The sequence below is a fragment of the Procambarus clarkii genome, chromosome 43, assembly GCF_040958095.1.
Source record: "Procambarus clarkii isolate CNS0578487 chromosome 43, FALCON_Pclarkii_2.0, whole genome shotgun sequence".
Taxonomy (NCBI): Eukaryota; Metazoa; Arthropoda; class Malacostraca; order Decapoda; family Cambaridae; genus Procambarus; species Procambarus clarkii.
Window position 1 is genome coordinate 26620697 of NC_091192.1, and position 22160 is coordinate 26642856.

The following is a 22160-nucleotide window of genomic DNA, read 5'->3' on the forward strand; positions in this document are numbered from 1 at the left end:
CCAGCTTCTCGGTGTATATACACTGAGACGTATACCCAGCTTCTCGGTATATATACACTGAGAGGTATACCCAGCTTCTCGGTGTATATACACTGAGACGTATACCCAGCTTCTCGGTGTATATACACTGAGACGTATACCCAGCTTCTCGGTGTATATACACTGAGACGTATACCCAGCTTCTCGGTATATATACACTGAGAGGTATACTCAGCTTCTCGGTGTATATACACTGAGAGGTATAATCAGCTTCTCGGTGTATATACACTGAGAGGTATACCCAGCTTCTCGGTATATATACACTAAGAGGTATACTCAGCTTCTCGGTGTATATACACTGAGAGGTATACTCAGCTTCTCGGTGTATATACACTGAGAGGTATACCCAGCTTCTCGGTATATATACAATGAGAGGTATACCCAGCTTCTCGGTATATATACACTGAGAGGTATACCCAGCTTCTCGGTGTATATACACTGCGAGGTATACTCAGCTTTTCGGTGTATATACACTGAAAGTTTACTGTAGTTCTGGACTATATTCAGGCCTAAAGTATTCTTGCTGGTTGGTCAGTGACCTTTATAACCCTCCAGAGGGCAATAGGCCTTAGAATGCGAACCAAAACCACAATACACAGACCCACGAGAAGCAAAGATGCGGCCAGGGCCGCCACGGTGAGAGGAGCGGCCAGGGGATGAACCGGCGTGGTCAGGGTGGGCCACTGGCAGCTGGATCCTTGGTATCCCGGGCCGCAGAGGCAGCTGTACCCTGGCTGCTGGTTCAGACACGTGCCGCCGTGGAGACACGGGCCGCACATACACTCATCCACGTCGGCACAAGTGCGGCCCACTAGCTCGCTCCCTGGGCCGCACCTGGAGGGCAAGGGGTGTGTTAGCGAGGCTTGGGAGGAGACGAGAGATGCTCACATGATGAAAGCCGGTTAAACTAGATTATTACATACCCACCACCGGTGACACAGGGCGGTAAGGAGACGACCACAGATGCTAAACAGCAACATTCTCTAATGAAGCTAAACATGTTACAATGATTGAACATAACACTAATGTTCAACTCTTTACTTTTTTGTTCATATTTGTCCTCATGTACCAAAATCCCGACACGAGGCTACGGTGGGAGGGGCTACAGTCACTCCCGTTCCAGTATTCGTTTAGCTAAAAACGTCGATAATGTAAACTTTGTTTAGGGTCATCAGTAAGTTTTCCTTAAATAAAATTTCTCATAATGATCTTTAATAACTATCTACGGGATCACCATAGCCCGTGTTACTTGGAACTTTTTGTTCCAGGTAGCGAATCTTTAACAACAACAACAATGATCATTAGCTAAGCAGATTACAAGAGCATTATCTATTAACAATAGTTAAGAATTCAGGTTATTCTTACCTAGCAACGACCACAGGGGAGTTAGGTCTAGCTCTAGGTGCCCAGCCCACTACTCCTTTAGTAGCTAAAGATTTTGTGTATTAGTAAAACTTAACTAATGTTTGAGTTGTGAGTCGTATCTGGCCTTGAGGGTGTGACTGGAGGTGGCTTCCATGACTTTGTCTTCCAGGCCGCTCCACTTGTTGGCCATTCTGACACACGAGTATACAGGGAGTGGGAGCTCTCTCACACACACACATACATACACACACACACACACACACACACACACACAAACACACACACACACACACACACACACACACACACACACACACACACACATATCAAGCATCCCCTGCAAAATACTTAAAAGAATAATGAGGCTTACACTTGTTACACACCTGGAGAACACCGGGTTTGTAAACAAACACCAACATGGGTTCAGGGAAGGGAACTCAAGCCAAGCAAACCTTTTGGAATTCTTTGATAAAGTAACAAGAATAAGGCAGGACAGAGAAGGTTGGGCAGACTGCATATTTCTGGACTGCCAAAAAGCCTTTAATACAGTACAGCACAGGAGACTGGTGGTGGAGACTTATTGTCATCTTGGTCACGTTAATGACCGCTTCCTTCCACACACTACTGCTCTCAAATCTGTTTACGAGTGGTGTAAAATATTGTAATGGCGTACCTTCACAGAGGGGGAGTGTGTAGGGAGTAGTTCCCACACACTCCCCCTTGAAATTGGTGTCAGTACTCTCAAGTTAAAGTTGAATGTCTACACTCTAACATGTTAGGCATCGTTCATCTTGGATACAACGTGCTGGAACACAGGAAAATAACATTGTGTTGGTGTCCAAATACTTACGGGCTCCACTATATGTAGTTCTGGTGTTAATACGTGAATTATGTCCACATTTCAAGTATCACCCCCCGTCCCATCCCTAATCCTTATCCTGACCCCTTCCCAGTGCTATATAGTCGTAATGGCTTGGCGCTTCCCCCCTCCCCCCCCCCTCTGATAGTTCCCGTCCCTTATTATGTACATTCTCTGGTCTCTTATTCCAACCTTCATCACCTGACACATCTTGAGATTGAACTCTAATAGCCACTTGTCTGCCCATTCCAGAAACTCACCAAAGTCTTCATGTAACTTTTGCATTTCTCACCTACAGACGGGTTGGCCCCAGGTGGTGGTGCAGGAGAGTGGGGGAGAACAGTTGGCACCCTCACAGGGGTCCAGCACGTGGCACCCCTTCTCCAGGCCCTCCAGCGTCGTCACCTGGCCCCAGGCAGTGCCATTGGAGGAGGGCGGGAGAGGCAGAGGCCGCCCTGATACCCTCAAGTCGTCCAAGCACACTGCAGGAAGACGGTAACAGAGGATAAGGAACCATGAAGATAACAGAGGATAAGGAACCATGAAGATAACAGGATAAGGAACCATGAAGATAACAGAGGATAAGGAACCTTGAAGATAACAGAGGATAAGGAAACATGAAGATAACAGAGGATAAGGAACTATGAAGATAACAGGATAAGGAACCATGAAGATAACAGAGGATAAGGAACCTTGAAGATAACAGAGGATAAGGAGCCATGAAGATAACAGAAGATAAGGAACCATGAAGATAACAGAGGATAAGGAAACATGAAGATAACAGAGGATAAGGAACTATGAAGATAACAGGATAAGGAACCATGAAGATAACAGAGGATAAGGAACCTTGAAGATAACAGAGGACAAGGAGCCATGAAGATAACAGAAGATAAGGAACTATGAAGATAAGGAACCTTGAAGATAACAGAGGATAAGGAACCATGAAGATAACAGAGGATAAGGAACCTTGAAGATAACAGAGGATAAGGAACCATGAAGATAACAAAGGATAAGTAACCATGAAGATAACAGAGGATAAGGAAACATGAAGATAACAGAGGATAAGGAACTATGAAGATAACAGAAGATAAGGAACCATGAAGATAACAGAGGATAAGGAACCATGAAGATAACAAAGGATAAGTAACCATGAAGATAACAGAGGATAAGGAACCAGGAAGATAAAGAAGGAAAAGGAACTATGAAGATAACAGAGGATAAGGAAACATGAAGATAACAGAGGATAAGGAACTATGAAGATAACAGAAGATAAGGAACCATGAAGATAACAGAGGATAAGGAACCATGAAGATAACAAAGGATAAGTAACCATGAAGATAACAGAGGATAAGGAACCAGGAAGATAAAGAAGGAAAAGGAACTATGAAGATAACAGAGGATAAGGAAACATGAAGATAACAAGATAAGAAACCCATGAAGATAACAGAGGATAAGGAACGATCAGAAAATTAATAGTTAGGACTTAAAGAATCAAACAACTTATATGACTTTACCTTGAAGGGTAAGCAATTAGAGTCTCGGGACCCCACACAGCAGGGGCCCGGACTCTCTCAAACATTTACGAAACCCATATATCTTTCCCCAATCATAGTTTACATTTCTTAAAGAGTTTGCGAGCTTCGTATCCCAAGGTTATCATTCTTAAAACAACCTCGTAGCGCTTCCGAGCTCGTAAACTGTTAACTAATCATAGAGGGGTTATAAACACAGCCGCCCATGATTAAGGAAAGATACACAGGTTTCGTAAGAGCAGGTGTGGTGACTCACCGTCGTGGAGGTCGTGGTGGACGGCCACCAGGCTGACACCCACGAACTCCGGCACGCCTCCGACCGTCACTCCGTCGTGTCTGTCCACCTCCAGGGGCGGAGGCGGCGGCAGGGGCCCGCGGGGTGAGGTACCTGGGGGCGGTGTCCTCACCCCGCGCCCATTCTCGCCTCCCCCCGGGGCACTCATGACGTCCAGCGTCGCCAGCGTCTCGTTTCGGAGCCAAAGGTCGCCGTCGTCGACGCTGATGACGAGGTTGTGGCCGTGTCGTTCCGTCCGCACGACGTGCCACGCCCCGTCGTGCAAGGGTCGCCCCAACACGCACGCCTCCCGCGCCACCCACCCCACGCCAGACACGGAGACGCACGCCACGCCCGCACGTAGCTATAACAGTGGTCAGGGTCACCAAGCGGGAACATTACAGATTACACTAACATCCCAAATGTTTACTTACCCCCCCCCCCCCCCCTTCTTTATGTTACTTTGTCTACACAGGAGCAGACGACTGCTGACTCCTGTTACCTGGCTGAGAGCTTTCCTATCCTATAGCAAGTTTCCTTTCCTCTAGTTTACCTGGTTGATACCTGGTTGATGGGGTTCTGGGAGTTCTTCTACTCCCCAAGCCCGGCCCGAGGCCAGGCTTGACTTGTAAGAGTTTGGTCCACCAGGCTGTTGCTTGGAGCGGCCCGCAAGCCCACATACCCACCACAGCCCGGTTGGTCCGGCACTCCTTGGAGGAAACAATCTAGTTTCGTCTTGAAGATGTCCACGGTTGTTCCTGTAATATTTCTGATGCTCGCTGGGAGGACGTTGAACAACCGCGGACCTCTGATGTTTATACAGTGTTCTCTGATTGTGCCTATGGCACCTCTGCTCTTCACTGGTTCTATTCCTCATTTTCTTCCATATCGTTTACTCCAGTACGTTGTTATTTTACTGCGTAGATTTGGGATCTGGCCCTCCAGTATTTTCCATGTGTATATTATTTGGTATCTCTCTCGTCTCCTTTCTAGTGAGTACATTTAGAGAGCTTTGAGACGATCCCAATAATTTAGGTGCTTTATCTCGTCTATGCGTGCCGTATATGTTCTCTGTATTCCCTCAATTTCAGCAATCTCTCCTGCTCTGAAGGGGGAAGTGAGTACTGAGCAGTACTCAAGACAGGACAACACAAGTGATTTGAAGAGAACAACCATTGTGATGGAATCTCTGGACTTGAAAGTTCTCGTTATCCATCCTATCATATTTCTGGCTGACGCAATACTTGCTTGGTTATGCTCCCTAAACGTTAGATCGTCGGACATCATTATTCCCAAATCCTTGACATGCTGTTTTTCTACTATGGGCAGATTCGATTGTGTTTTGTACTCTGTATTATGTTTAAGATCCTCATTTTTGCCGTATCTGAGAGTAGTAGGGTGTAAGCGCTACAGGGGATATTTTTTTTTGGGCAGAGGACCCCTGTGGGGTGTAAGCGCTACAGGGGATATTTTTTTTCAGATCAAATATCCCCTGTAGCGCTTGGGGGTTTTCAGGTCAAATATCGTGCGTAGCGCTTCGGGGTTTTCAGGTCCGAAATATCGTGTGTAGCGCTTTAGGGTTTTCAGGCGAATTTGGGGAGTCACAGATTTAGAATTAGGGAATTCTTATAATGAAAAATAATGTCATACGAGTTTGCTAAAGTTCTTATAAGAAAAATAATTTCCGAGACTTAGAAGTTTGTTAAGGCCTTATGGGAGAAATTCAAATAACGTGTGTAGCACTTTAGGGCTTCCAGGAGAACTCTACGGACATATTTTACATGTTTTCAACTTACAAAATCATCTATGTAAGCCTTAGTTATTCATATAAATTTAGAAAATCACCTGTGTAAGTCATTGTTTTCAGGGTTTCGTACATCACACCCCCCTCCCTCCCCCCTTACCTCGCAATCTCTCGCGTCACCTTTATTTACTTTACGCCCGGACAGCCAGACCTCTTATCTTATGTTATCTTCTCATAATATCTCAACCGTCCCTCCTCTCTCTCTCTCTCTCGTTTCATTCAGTTCAACTATTTTCCAACATCGTATGTTTGCTCCTTTTCATTAAGCAAGTCAGTATGTTTGCTCCTTTTCATTAAGCAAGTCAGTTTTACACAAATAAATCATGTTAGTAAGCAAGTTCTAGCTCACGTTCCCCACCTTAGTCCCCTGTCGTATAAAGAATACTATCATTCCAATCCCTCTAAAATTTAAAAATAATCATATTTCAAATGTAGTTCAATACAGTAATTAGTTACCAAGCTCCAGCTCTTGTCCTCCGCCTTAGCTCTCTCTCGTATCTTCGTTAGTATCAGTCCAATTTCCCTGAAATTTCTACCCTCTGTATTTCAGACATAGTTTAGTAAATGCAAACAATTATCAAACTCTAGCTCTTGTCCCCAGCTTAGTTCATTTGTACAAAATCATTAGTAACAGTCCAAATTCCCTGAGATTTTTAGCCTCTGTATTTCAGACACCGTAAATAAGATCAAAACAGTTACCAAGCTCCAGCTCTTGTCCTCCGCCTTAGCTCTCTCTCGTATCTTCGTTAGTAACAGATCAATTCCCCTGAAATTTCTACCCTCTGCATTTCAGACACCGTAAATAAGATCAAAATAGTTATCGAGCTCCAGCTCTCGTCCCCGCCTTAATTCTCTTTCGTATCTTTGTAAATAACCCATCAATTTCCCTAAATTAAAAGCAGACATACTTCAAAGTTAGTAAATAAGATCAAGTCAGTTACTGAGCTCCAGCTCTCGTCCCCGCCTTAGTTCTCTTTCATATCTTTGTAAATAAACCATCAATTTCCCTGAAATTTTTACCCTCTGTATTTCAGACATAGTAAATATGAAGTAAACAATTATAAAACTCTAGCTCTTGTCCTCTGTCCAAGCTCACTTTTGTAAAATCATTACTCTCAGTCCAAATCACCCAACTACATTTTCAGACATAGTAAATAAAAACCAGTTCAGTTATCAAGTTTCAACTCTTGTGCCCCAGCTTAGTTCATTTGTACAAGTTCTTTATTTTCCAACTAAATCACCCTGAGATTTAAGATCACCGTATTTCTAACGTAGTAAAATTAATCGGGGCATTAACCAAGCTCCATTTCCTCAGCCTTAGATCATCAGACATAAATATATTCGATCAAGTCCCTCTCCAGCCTATCTGTTTATCAGAGTATTTACTTTACCCTTCTCATCCCCAACGTATCAATCCCCAACGTATCAAAACCTTCAATAATCATACTGTATTTGCATATTTTTTCTATATTCAGCTGTGTTCTTCACATTTTGTCCATGTTTTCTATGTTCACTCCATGTTCTTCAAATGTTCACAGTCCCATTCAGTTCATATTTTCACAAGTATCTCCATTTTTTCTGTAATCTTTCTCTTAGTCTCATTACTTTCTCTACAAATTCTAGTCATATTTTCTATGTTTTCACGTTCATCACATGTTCTCTTTACAACTTTTATACTCAATATTCATGCTAACTTCCATATTTTTTGTGTTCTTTGTCAATATTCATGTTCCTCTACAAGTTCATGTTCCTCACAAGATCACTTCGTTTTTCACCTTCACTTACATGTTTTCTACATTCTTTGTCATATTCTCCATGTTCTTCACAAGTCCATTGTTCATTCTTTGTATTCCCTATTCTCCTTATCATGTTTTCATGTTCTCTGTAAGTTCATATTCCCAGCATGTTCACTGTATTCATCAACTTTTTCTTACATGTTTTCTGTGTTCACCGTATGTTCACTGTGTTCATTCCCTTACTTAACCTCAATTTTTTTATGTTCTTTGTTTCTTCCATTCACTAACTAGTTCTTTGTCAAATATTAGCATCAGCAATACAGTTTCCTCAACAATTTTAGTCACCAAGTTTTTATTTGCAAAAACTATGTCAAAGTATTTCTCGTAGTCAACTTAATAGTTCTACCAGCCATATTCTTAAACAAATCTACAATTTATTCAGTTCCAAATTTACAAAGACAAACCTTTCTTGTAACTTCTTAACTAAAAATCTTTCGCCAATCAACTAAAAACATAGTCACTTTCGTCATTTCTCAAGTAAACTTATTATCCAGTCAACTAAAAATAGTCAGAAATAGCCTCGTTCAACACTGTTCTTAACTAAAACAACCGTTCTCTTAGCTAAAAATTGTCAAAGGAAACTTTTTTCAGCACTTTCTTAACAGGCGCTGTGTTTCATCAAGAAAAATTGTCAAAGGAAACTTTCCAAAACTGTTCATAACTAGCTTTTATCCATCGTCAATCAACTAAAAATAATAACTTTCATCATTTCTTAACTAAACTTATTCCCCAGTCATCAGAAAATAACCGTGTTCATCATGTTTCATTGTCATTTCATAACTAAAATTATCTGCCAATCATCAGAAAAAGTCATGTTCATCATGTTTTGTCTTTTTCCTTAACTAAAGTATTCATCAGTCAACTAAAAATAATTGCTTCATCATGTTTCCTTGTCATTTCTTAACTGAAATATCACTTCTCTCATCTGAAATAGTCAGGATTAACCTCATTCAACACCGTTCTTAACTAAAGTAACCTTTTGCTTAGCTAAAAATTGTCAAAGGAATCTTTTCAACACTGTTCATAACTAACTTTATCCATCGTCAAGTAAGAAAATATAGTCAAAGATATCTATCATCGTCGTTCTTAACTGACATTTATACTTTGTGGAGCACTAAAATAGTCAAATGTAACTTTTTCAACACTTTCGTAACTAAAATTATATGTCGCTAAGTAAGAAAAATAGTCAAAGGTGCTCTTCTTTACACCAAAGTTACTCTTCGAGAAATCAAAGACTCTCTTCAATACATCAAGGACTTACTCAAAGACACCAAAGTTACACTCTAAGACATCCTTCGAGACATCAAAGACTTCAATGGGACTCTTCCATTCATCAAAGACATTCTCTAAGCCCTCAAAGTTATTCTCAGCACAATCAAAAGTTATTCCAAGACAACAAAAGTCATTCTCAGAGCTATCAAAATTATTCTCGGAGTCATCAAAAGGTATTCTCTAACTCACTTTTGGTCATTAAAGTTAATTTCTATGTTATAAAAGTTTGTCTCAGAGACATCTAAAGTTAATCTTAGAGTTATCAAATGTAATCTCTAACTCTCTTTTGTTCATCAAAGTTGATCTCAGAGTTAACAAAGGTAATCTCTAACTCACTCTCGTTCATCAAAGTTGTTTCAAAGACATCAAAGTTATTCAAAGAGCTAACAAAAGTTATTCTCAGAGTCACCTTCGTTCTTCAGAGAAACTTTCCAAAACATCTTTATTCATCAAAGTTATTCTCAGAGGCATAAAAGTCATTCTCAGAGCTATCAAACTTGTTCTCAAAGTCATCAAACTTATTCATCAAAGTTATTCTCAGAGGCATAAAAGTCATTCTCAGAGCTATCAAACTTGTTCTCAAAGTCATCAAACTTATTCACAGAGTCATCAAAGTTAATCTAAGACATCATTTTTCATCAAAGATATTCTCTCTAAACCATCAATGTTCTTCTCTAAGACATAAAAGTTATTCTCAGAGTCATCAAATGTTATTCTCGAAGTCATCAAAGTTATTTTCAGAGACATCTAAAGTTAATTTCTATGTTATAAAGTTATTCTCAGAGACATCTAAAGTTAATCTTGGTCATCAAAGTTGTTCTCTAAACATCAATGTTGTTCTCCAAGACATCAAAGATGTTCTCAAAATCATAAAAGTTATTCCCAGAGCTATCAAAGTTAATCTCAGAGTTATCCAAAGATATTCTCATGTCCACAAAAGTTATTCCAAGAGACGTCAAAGTTGTTTCAAAGACTTCAAAGTTAATCTCAGAGTTATCCAAAGACATTCTCAGAGACATCTAAAGTTATTCTCTAAGACATCAAAGTTGTTCTAAGAGTTATCAAAAGTTATTCTCAGTCATGATATGTTATTCTCTAACTCACTTCCATTCATCAAAGACATTCTCTAAGTCCTGAAAGTTATTCTCTAAGACAACAAAGTCTTTCTCAGAGCTACCAAAGATGTTCTCTAAATCATAAAAGTTAATCTTAACTCACCTTCGTTCATTAGAGAAACTTTCCAATCCATATTCGTTGACCAGAGTTATTCTCAGAGTCATCAAAGCGATCTCTAATTCATCTTCGTTCTCCAAAGTTGTTCTCTAAGACACCTTCATTCATCAAAGAAACTCTCCTTCTTCCATCATGTTATTCTTTAAGACATCTTCAGTCATAAAATTTTCTCTCCAAAATGTAACTAGTTCAGCTTTTCATACCAAACCTGCATTTCTGTTAAAACATATTTTCTTAGTTGCTTTACCCTAAAACTGTTCTCTGAACTACACTGTTCAAACCTACGTAACCTATCCTCTCCACCCAATGTTACTTAGTTAACGTAACGTTCCTAAACCTAGCTTTACCTATCCTAACATACCTTACCTTACCTTACCTATCTTACCTAACTTTACCTATCCTAACATAACTTACCTTACCTTCCCTAACTTAAGCTAACTTTACCTATCCTAACTTAACTTGCCTAACTTATTCTGCTTAACATAACTTACCTTACCTTCTCTATCTTACCTAACTTTACCTATCCTAACTTAACTTACCTAACTTATTCTGCTTAACATAACTTACCTTACCTTCCCTATCTTACCTAACTTTACCTATCCTAACTTAACTTACCTAACTTATTCTGCTTAACATAACTTACCTTCATATCTTACCTAACTTTACCTATCCTATCCTAACCTAACTTGTCTTACATAACTTAATCTTACTTTCCCAAACTGATGTATCCTAACTTATCTAGTCCAACCAGACATGATCTAACTTAAGTATTCCTTCTTGTCTTTGTGTTTCGTCAATCATTGTCTCATATTCATTTACTCATTTCAAGGGTTAATTTCTCAAATGGTCACTTATGCATTTCAAGTGCTATTTGTTAGAGATTGGATATTTAAGCATTTCAAAGAATTATAATTTCTCAAATGGACGTTTTTGCATTTCAAGTGCTATTTGCTAGAGATTGAATATTTAAGCATTTCAAAGAATTTTTGTTATATATGGGCATTTACTCATTTCAAGGGATAATTTCTCAAATGGACGTTTTTGCATTTCAAGTGTTATTTGTTTAAGATTGGGTATTTAACCATTTCAAAGGATTTTGTTATATATGGGAACTTACTCGTTTCAAGGGCTAATTTCTCAAATGGTCATTTTTGCAGATCAAGGGTTATTTGTTAAAGTTCATCAAGTTGCCCATAAGTTGTATTAGTAGGTTCTATCTTATGTTCTTATTCCCCAACCCCTTAACCTAACCTCTTGTAATCTTAGTGTATTTAGTAGGTTCTATCTTATGTTCTTATTCCCCAACCCTTTAACCTATCCTTTCAGATGTAGTTTGTTGAATATATTATCCTTTTCCTAACCTTTCAGATGTAGTTTGTTGAATATATTATCTTTTTCCTAACCTTTCAGATGTAGTTTTGTTTCTCCTTTTGTATATTTTTACCCAAACCATCTTTCCTTCTTTACTTTGTTTTCACATATAAGTTCATTCTTTATCATAGTAATAATAAAATTACAATAGTAAAGAATCAGATCTACTAAGACTTGAAATTGAGAAACAAGAGCTCAAGGGATTGAGAGCATGAAAGAAGAGCAAGGAGTAAGAGAGAGGGGGCGGAAGAAAATGGGACCAAAGAAGAGAGAATGAGAGAGAGTGTGGGCATGGGAGCACTAAGACTTGAATTGAGAAAAAGAAAAACTAAGTGAATGAGAATGAGGGTGTGAGAATGGGAGCAATAAGACTTGAATTGAGAAAAAGAAAAACTAAGTGAATGAGAATGAGGGTGTGAGAATGGGAGCAATAAGACTTGAATTTGAGAAACAAGAGAGCATTTGAGCAAATGAGGGAGAGAGAGGGGAGGAAGAGAGAGAATAAGGGAGAGAGATAGAAAAGGAGGGTTAGAAGGAGTAGGAGAATCAAAGTAAAGAAGGAAAGATGGTTTGGGTAAAAATATACAAAAGGAGAAACAAAACTACATCTGAAAGGTTAGGAAAAAGATAATATATTCAACAAACTACATCTGAAAGGTTAGGAAAAGGATAATATATTCAACAAACTACATCTGAAAGGATAGGTTAAAGGGTTGGGGAATAAGAACATAAGATAGAACCTACTAAATACACTAAGATTACAAGAGGTTAGGTTAAGGGGTTGGGGAATAAGAACATAAGATAGAACCTACTAATACAACTTATGGGCAACTTGATGAACTTTAACAAATAACCCTTGATCTGCAAAAATGACCATTTGAGAAATTAGCCCTTGAAACGAGTAAGTTCCCATATATAACAAAATCCTTTGAAATGGTTAAATACCCAATCTTAAACAAATAACACTTGAAATGCAAAAACGTCCATTTGAGAAATTATCCCTTGAAATGAGTAAATGCCCATATATAACAAAAATTCTTTGAAATGCTTAAATATTCAATCTCTAGCAAATAGCACTTGAAATGCAAAAACGTCCATTTGAGAAATTATAATTCTTTGAAATGCTTAAATATCCAATCTCTAACAAATAGCACTTGAAATGCATAAGTGACCATTTGAGAAATTAACCCTTGAAATGAGTAAATGAATATGAGACAATGATTGACGAAACACAAAGACAAGAAGGAATACTTAAGTTAGATCATGTCTGGTTGGACTAGATAAGTTAGGATACATCAGTTTGGGAAAGTAAGATTAAGTTATGTAAGACAAGTTAGGTTAGGATAGGATAGGTAAAGTTAGGTAAGATATGAAGGTAAGTTATGTTAAGCAGAATAAGTTAGGTAAGTTAAGTTAGGATAGGTAAAGTTAGGTAAGATAGGGAAGGTAAGGTAAGTTATGTTAAGCAGAATAAGTTAGGTAAGTTAAGTTAGGATAGGTAAAGTTAGGTAAGATAGAGAAGGTAAGGTAAGTTATGTTAAGCAGAATAAGTTAGGCAAGTTAAGTTAGGATAGGTAAAGTTAGCTTAAGTTAGGGAAGGTAAGGTAAGTTATGTTAGGATAGGTAAAGTTAGGTAAGATAGGTAAGGTAAGGTAAGGTATGTTAGGATAGGTAAAGCTAGGTTTAGGAACGTTACGTTAACTAAGTAACATTGGGTGGAGAGGATAGGTTACGTAGGTTTGAACAGTGTAGTTCAGAGAACAGTTTTAGGGTAAAGCAACTAAGAAAATATGTTTTAACAGAAATGCAGGTTTGGTATGAAAAGCTGAACTAGTTACATTTTGGAGAGAAAATTTTATGACTGAAGATGTCTTAAAGAATAACATGATGGAAGAAGGAGAGTTTCTTTGATGAATGAAGGTGTCTTAGAGAACAACTTTGGAGAACGAAGATGAATTAGAGATCGCTTTGATGACTCTGAGAATAACTCTGGTCAACGAATATGGATTGGAAAGTTTCTCTAATGAACGAAGGTGAGTTAAGATTAACTTTTATGATTTAGAGAACATCTTTGGTAGCTCTGAGAAAGACTTTGTTGTCTTAGAGAATAACTTTCAGGACTTAGAGAATGTCTTTGATGAATGGAAGTGAGTTAGAGAATAACATATCATGACTGAGAATAACTTTTGATAACTCTTAGAACAACTTTGATGTCTTAGAGAATAACTTTAGATGTCTCTGAGAATGTCTTTGGATAACTCTGAGATTAACTTTGAAGTCTTTGAAACAACTTTGACGTCTCTTGGAATAACTTTTGTGGACATGAGAATATCTTTGGATAACTCTGAGATTAACTTTGATAGCTCTGGGAATAACTTTTATGATTTTGAGAACATCTTTGATGTCTTGGAGAACAACATTGATGTTTAGAGAACAACTTTGATGACCAAGATTAACTTTAGATGTCTCTGAGAATAACTTTATAACATAGAAATTAACTTTAGATGTCTCTGAAAATAACTTTGATGACTTCGAGAATAACATTTGATGACTCTGAGAATAACTTTTATGTCTTAGAGAAGAACATTGATGGTTTAGAGAGAATATCTTTGATGAAAAATGATGTCTTAGATTAACTTTGATGACTCTGTGAATAAGTTTGATGACTTTGAGAACAAGTTTGATAGCTCTGAGAATGACTTTTATGCCTCTGAGAATAACTTTGATGAATAAGTTTGATGACTTTGAGAACAAGTTTGATAGCTCTGAGAATGACTTTTATGCCTCTGAGAATAACTTTGATGAATAAAGATGTTTTGGAAAGTTTCTCTGAAGAACGAAGGTGACTCTGAGAATAACTTTTGTTAGCTCTTTGAATAACTTTGATGTCTTTGAAACAACTTTGATGAACGAGAGTGAGTTAGAGATTACCTTTGTTAACTCTGAGATCAACTTTGATGAACAAAAGAGAGTTAGAGATTACATTTGATAACTCTAAGATTAACTTTAGATGTCTCTGAGACAAACTTTTATAACATAGAAATTAACTTTAATGACCAAAAGTGAGTTAGAGAATACCTTTTGATGACTCCGAGAATAATTTTGATAGCTCTGAGAATGACTTTTGTTGTCTTGGAATAACTTTTGATTGTGCTGAGAATAACTTTGAGGGCTTAGAGAATGTCTTTGATGAATGGAAGAGTCCCATTGAAGTCTTTGATGTCTCGAAGGATGTCTTAGAGTGTAACTTTGGTGTCTTTGAGTAAGTCCTTGATGTATTGAAGAGAGTCTTTGATTTCTCGAAGAGTAACTTTGGTGTAAAGAAGAGCACCTTTGACTATTTTTCTTACTTAGCGACATATAATTTTAGTTACGAAAGTGTTGAAAAAGTTACATTTGACTATTTTAGTGCTCCACAAAGTATAAATGTCAGTTAAGAACGACGATGATAGATATCTTTGACTATATTTTCTTACTTGACGATGGATAAAGTTAGTTATGAACAGTGTTGAAAAGATTCCTTTGACAATTTTTAGCTAAGCAAAAGGTTACTTTAGTTAAGAACGGTGTTGAATGAGGTTAATCCTGACTATTTCAGATGAGAGAAGTGATATTTCAGTTAAGAAATGACAAGGAAACATGATGAAGCAATTATTTTTAGTTGACTGATGAATACTTTAGTTAAGGAAAAAGACAAAACATGATGAACATGACTTTTTCTGATGATTGGCAGATAATTTTAGTTATGAAATGACAATGAAACATGATGAACACGGTTATTTTCTGATGACTGGGGAATAAGTTTAGTTAAGAAATGATGAAAGTTATTATTTTTAGTTGATTGACGATGGATAAAAGCTAGTTATGAACAGTTTTGGAAAGTTTCCTTTGACAATTTTTCTTGATGAAACACAGCGCCTGTTAAGAAAGTGCTGAAAAAAGTTTCCTTTGACAATTTTTAGCTAAGAGAACGGTTGTTTTAGTTAAGAACAGTGTTGAACGAGGCTATTTCTGACTATTTTTAGTTGACTGGATAATAAGTTTACTTGAGAAATGACGAAAGTGACTATGTTTTTAGTTGATTGGCGAAAGATTTTTAGTTAAGAAGTTACAAGAAAGGTTTGTCTTTGTAAATTTGGAACTGAATAAATTGTAGATTTGTTTAAGAATATGGCTGGTAGAACTATTAAGTTGACTACGAGAAATACTTTGACATAGTTTTTGCAAATAAAAACTTGGTGACTAAAATTGTTGAGGAAACTGTATTGCTGATGCTAATATTTGACAAAGAACTAGTTAGTGAATGGAAGAAACAAAGAACATAAAAAAATTGAGGTTAAGTAAGGGAATGAACACAGTGAACATACGGTGAACACAGAAAACATGTAAGAAAAAGTTGATGAATACAGTGAACATGCTGGGAATATGAACTTACAGAGAACATGAAAACATGATAAGGAGAATAGGGAATACAAAGAATGAACAATGGACTTGTGAAGAACATGGAGAATATGACAAAGAATGTAGAAAACATGTAAGTGAAGGTGAAAAACGAAGTGATCTTGTGAGGAACATGAACTTGTAGAGGAACATGAATATTGACAAAGAACACAAAAAATATGGAAGTTAGCATGAATATTGAGTATAAAAGTTGTAAAGAGAACATGTGATGAACGTGAAAACATAGAAAATATGACTAGAATTTGTAGAGAAAGTAATGAGACTAAGAGAAAGATTACAGAAAAAATGGAGATACTTGTGAAAATATGAACTGAATGGGACTGTGAACATTTGAAGAACATGGAGTGAACATAGAAAACATGGACAAAATGTGAAGAACACAGCTGAATATAGAAAAAATATGCAAATACAGTATGATTATTGAAGGTTTTGATACGTTGGGGATTGATACGTTGGGGATGAGAAGGGTAAAGTAAATACTCTGATAAACAGATAGGCTGGAGAGGGACTTGATCGAATATATTTATGTCTGATGATCTAAGGCTGAGGAAATGGAGCTTGGTTAATGCCCCGATTAATTTTACTACGTTAGAAATACGGTGATCTTAAATCTCAGGGTGATTTAGTTGGAAAATAAAGAACTTGTACAAATGAACTAAGCTGGGGCACAAGAGTTGAAACTTGATAACTGAACTGGTTTTTATTTACTATGTCTGAAAATGTAGTTGGGGTGATTTGGACTGAGAGTAATGATTTTACAAAAGTGAGCTTGGACAGAGGACAAGAGCTAGAGTTTTATAATTGTTTACTTCATATTTACTATGTCTGAAATACAGAGGGTAAAAATTTCAGGGAAATTGATGGTTTATTTACAAAGATATGAAAGAGAACTAAGGCGGGGACGAGAGCTGGAGCTCAGTAACTGACTTGATCTTATTTACTAACTTTGAAGTATGTCTGCTTTTAATTTAGGGAAATTGATGGGTTATTTACAAAGATACGAAAGAGAATTAAGGCGGGGACGAGAGCTGGAGCTCGATAACTATTTTGATCTTATTTACGGTGTCTGAAATGCAGAGGGTAGAAATTTCAGGGGAATTGATCTGTTACTAACGAAGATACGAGAGAGAGCTAAGGCGGAGGACAAGAGCTGGAGCTTGGTAACTGTTTTGATCTTATTTACGGTGTCTGAAATACAGAGGCTAAAAATCTCAGGGAATTTGGACTGTTACTAATGATTTTGTACAAATGAACTAAGCTGGGGACAAGAGCTAGAGTTTGATAATTGTTTGCATTTACTAAACTATGTCTGAAATACAGAGGGTAGAAATTTCAGGGAAATTGGACTGATACTAACGAAGATACGAGAGAGAGCTAAGGCGGAGGACAAGAGCTGGAGCTTGGTAACTAATTACTGTATTGAACTACATTTGAAATATGATTATTTTTAAATTTTAGAGGGATTGGAATGATAGTATTCTTTATACGACAGGGGACTAAGGTGGGGAACGTGAGCTAGAACTTGCTTACTAACATGATTTATTTGTGTAAAACTGACTTGCTTAATGAAAAGGAGCAAACATACTGACTTGCTTAATGAAAAGGAGCAAACATACGATGTTGGAAAATAGTTGAACTGAATGAAACGAGAGAGAGAGAGAGAGGAGGGACGGTTGAGATATTATGAGAAGATAACATAAGATAAGAGGTCTGGCTGTCCGGGCGTAAAGTAAATAAAGGTGACGCGAGAGATTGCGAGGTAAGGGGGGAGGGAGGGGGGTGTGATGTACGAAACCCTGAAAACAATGACTTACACAGGTGATTTTCTAAATTTATATGAATAACTAAGGCTTACATAGATGATTTTGTAAGTTGAAAACATGTAAAATATGTCCGTAGAGTTCTCCTGGAAGCCCTAAAGTGCTACACACGTTATTTGAATTTCTCCCATAAGGCCTTAACAAACTTCTAAGTCTCGGAAATTATTTTTCTTATAAGAACTTTAGCAAACTCGTATGACATTATTTTTCATTATAAGAATTCCCTAATTCTAAATCTGTGACTCCCCAAATTCGCCTGAAAACCCTAAAGCGCTACACACGATATTTCGGACCTGAAAACCCCGAAGCGCTACGCACGATATTTGACCTGAAAACCCCCAAGCGCTACAGGGGATATTTGATCTGAAAAAAAATATCCCCTGTAGCGCTTACACCCCACAGGGGTCCTCTGCCCAAAAAAAAATATCCCCTGTAGCGCTTACACCCTACTACTTCTGAGTACCTGGAATTTATCACCGTTAAACATCGTTAAATTTATCACCGTTAGTTTACCCGGGTATACGACTCGCCAATCGTTTAACAATCAGGTACCCAATCCCTGCTGGGTGAACAGAGGCGTACAGTCAAGTATTGGCGCCTAGTCAATCTTTCCTCGGCCAGGATACAAACCCAGGCTAAATAGCTGGTGAAGTGCGGGGCGAGTGTGTTACCACTGCCCCATCGCCATCCAGATATTTATACTTCCACCTACTCATCTGTCACTCTGTACCTCTATCAATCTATTCATCGACCTATCTACCTGTCTGTCTGTCTCTGTTGCGGTGACTTTATGCCTGTCTCTGTCTGTCTGTCTCTCTTATAACAAATATAATTGTCTAGTGAGTGGTCGCCAATGGGTGGAGCTCAATGGTGTGACATACTAAAAAAAAAAAAATAGAGTAGTTACCCCTTAGTCTGGTTAATGGCTGAGGCTCGAGAAAGCTTAGAAGCTGTGGCAGAACCATCTGGGTTATGCAAGTACACCAGAAAATTTGATGTTTTTTTCTGAGATCACTGAATAGTGGTGTATATTACTGTAGGAAATTCTTTTGTTTGAAAAGTTTGTTTTGACAATATGTTGCTGGCCGGCAGTGCCCCTCATAATTGAAGTTCGCCTTTTGAGCCGGACTTTACCGAAGGCCAAATATCGTCGTGCTAGAAAGTCCACTACGGGCTCACCATAGCCCGTGCTACTTGGAACTTATTGTTCCAAGTAGCTGAATCTAAAACAACAAACAACAGCGAAATTTTCATACTGTTTGGTTTTTTGTTTTGGGTCCTCTGGAGGGTTAGGATAGTGGATTTTAGTACGACAGTTTCGTGACTTTGGAAAACATTGGGAGAACAGACTGCTGAATGTGGCACAAGCATACTGTTCCCTTTTGAATTGTTGCCACTCCGACCAGCCTATGTTCATCCCATACCGCAGACCATTCCCTCTGCCAATTTAGGCGAGGCTGGCCCCAACCGTTTAGCCTCCAACTTTGAACAAAAAGACAGACAGACATTCTCTCTAATAAGACATATATATATATATATATATATATATATATATATATATATATATATATATATATACATATATATATATATATATATATATATATATATATATATATATATATATATATATATACATATATATATATATATATATATATATATATATATATATATATATATATATATATATATATATATATAAGTGTGTGTGTGTTCATATATGTGTAAGCAGATCAGAATTTATAATTTGTCATTGTAAATGCACATCAATCACATTCTGTGACTGAGCACTCAATAATCAAGTAATCTATATATAAGATAACAGATCTTTCAGCTTGTGTAGGACAAAAGAGAATGCATCCATACTGTTTAGCATTGTAAAAGCTCACTAATCATCTTGTGTGGTTGAGTGCTCATTAACCCACTAAACTATATGATGTCTAACAGACCTCTAACACTGTCCAAAATGGACAGAAATGAATGTATATATGCTGGTTTTCTTAGTATAAATGACTAGCCACGTCCACTATACAAAGTATATGTCTTTCCTCCATAGTCTTTTTTTTATATGGCTCAAACACAAGTATGTATACAAATATATTATTAACATCCAAACGAAATATTAAACTTTCCTGGAGATTTGCTCGGAACTTTACTCTTTATGCTTTCGTTTCTAAACTACCTCTTGAAAAATTTCAATATACAGCCAGGCTGCAACAATATTTAAGGGAATATTGATGGTTAAAGTTTCGGGAAATATATGAAACGGTTTAGAGTTTATGGGGCAAGAACTTTCAACCAACTTGTGAACAATGAGGACAAATATTGGGATAATGGTTGGACCATACACAGTTAGTTTATTGGATATAAAACAATGATCAGAGAGAGAGAGAGAGAGAGAGAGAGAGAGAGAGAGAGAGAGAGAGAGAGAGAGAGAGAGAGAGAGAGAGAGAGAGAGAGAGAGAGAGAGAGAGAGAGAGAGAGAGAGAGAGAGAGAGAGAGAGAGAAAAAGAGAGAGAGAGAGAGAGAGAGAGAGAGAGGGAGGGAGAGAGAGAGAGAGAGAGAGAGAGAGAGAGAGAGAGAGAGAGAGAGAGAGAGAGAGAGAGAGAGAGAGAGAGAGAGAGAGAGAGAGAGAGAGAGAGAGAGAGAGAGAGAGAGAGAGAGAGAGAGTACGAAAGATGAAACCTAGATAGATAGACAGAGATTAATTAAATGAATAGGCAGATTAGGATACACGCAAAGACATACCAACAGGACACAAACATTCAACCATTTCACAGTTCATCTGGCTGCGTCCATCACCACCAGTGAGCGCAGATGCCTCTGCAAGCGCACACTAACCTGCAGGTTGAGCGCTGAGCGGTGATGGCGCTGAGCAAGCCTCAGTATCAATCCATGCCGAGCAGCCGTCATTCTGATGCGCACCTGCGCGCTCACTTCCCACGACCCTGGAGTGAAGGACAGCGCAGTCTTCAGGTAAGATGAGGAGCGCAGAGTGACGGGTACTGTGGGCGTGGCGCAGTTCTGGTCACTCCACCCAGCCATACATTGACATTGGGGGCGGTGTAGGCCGCCTGCGCAGTGCCCCCGGGGGCCACACCCCCATGGGCAGGCCTCCTGCTGTGGGCGGCACCCGGAGGCTGTGTTGTGGGCGTTGGGCGGCGAGCCGAGGTCCTCCAGCTGTGGGAACACTGTGGGAGAGTGAGTGTGACTGCTTCAGCTGCCCCCCCCCCCTCCTCCCCCGCATATTCCATCTCAATCCCATTTTCATATTCAGTTCAGCCTTGTTCTGTCCAACCCCATCTAGTAATTTTCAGCACCATTCTGTCCAGTTCAGTCCAATATTTATTCCAGTACTGTCCGGTCCGAATCCTATCCAGTCCAGTTTATCCTATATTGTCACCTCCAATTCCGCCAAATCCTATCCACTCTCAACCAATCTTGCCCACTGCGGTGCCAGATATGAATTTGTATTCCCCATACTTATGAGGTTCACCAAACTCATCCTATGAGTGCCGGTACGACACGTTTCTTACTCATCCTGTGACTTTCAGGATAGCACAAAAAGTCTGAATCAGTCTCCCCCCCCCATGTGAATGTTGTTTAACAAGGTTTTAATATATATATATATATATATATATATATATATATATATATATATATATATATATATATATGTGTACGCCTTATATTTAATTATCAAACATTTGAATTACTTTACAAATTGGAATTTGATTATGTTGGTAATAATTTACATATTTGTAAGGTTGCAGAAGTTTACACGTAGAGTGCCACAGAGATGGTGCTTGGCTGGCAACCCGTTCTCGCACTTTCTTACAGTCAATATTGACTTATTAAATAAGTGCATATGTGACATACTAATTTATTGTGAATATTTTAGTTTACCTTGAAAAGCTTCATAGAAAACACCGACCTTACCTAACCTTCTTAGTATGTTAAGATAAGCATCTTATTGCTTCGTAATTGCAATTATTACTTAACCTATACCTATAATAGGTTAAGTAATAATTGTAATTACGGAGCAATAAGATGCTTATCTTAACATACTAAGAAGGTTAGGTAAGGTTGGAGTTTTCTATGAAGCTTTTCAAGGTAAACTAAAATATTCACAATAAATTAGTATGTCACATATGCACGTATTTAATAAGTCAATATTGACTATACGAAAGTGCGAGAACGGGTTGTGGCTGTAGGCTACACACTTTATAATTTTGACATTTGTTTCTCTTCATTTCCTAAAAATGTAGATATAGTGCAGGAATTTCAGGTGTCATTACATAAATCGTAATTATCTATTTACGTAGCGTCGT

At 38.1% G+C, this 22160-nt stretch overlaps 1 protein-coding gene across 1 annotated transcript in view; it reads right to left on the reverse strand.

Annotated features, from left to right (window-relative positions):
• Nucleotides 1-22160, reverse strand: part of LOC123755820 (uncharacterized) — an 82589-nt gene that overhangs the window by 2804 nt on the left and 57625 nt on the right. Inside the window, exons 11-14 of the mRNA XM_069299883.1 lie at nt 20671-21043; nt 4052-4433; nt 2556-2745; nt 641-873 (exon numbers count right to left, since the gene is read on the reverse strand). Of these exons, the coding sequence (XP_069155984.1) occupies nt 641-873; nt 2556-2745; nt 4052-4433; nt 20671-21043 (1178 nt within the window). The remainder of the gene's footprint in view (nt 1-640; nt 874-2555; nt 2746-4051; nt 4434-20670; nt 21044-22160) is intronic.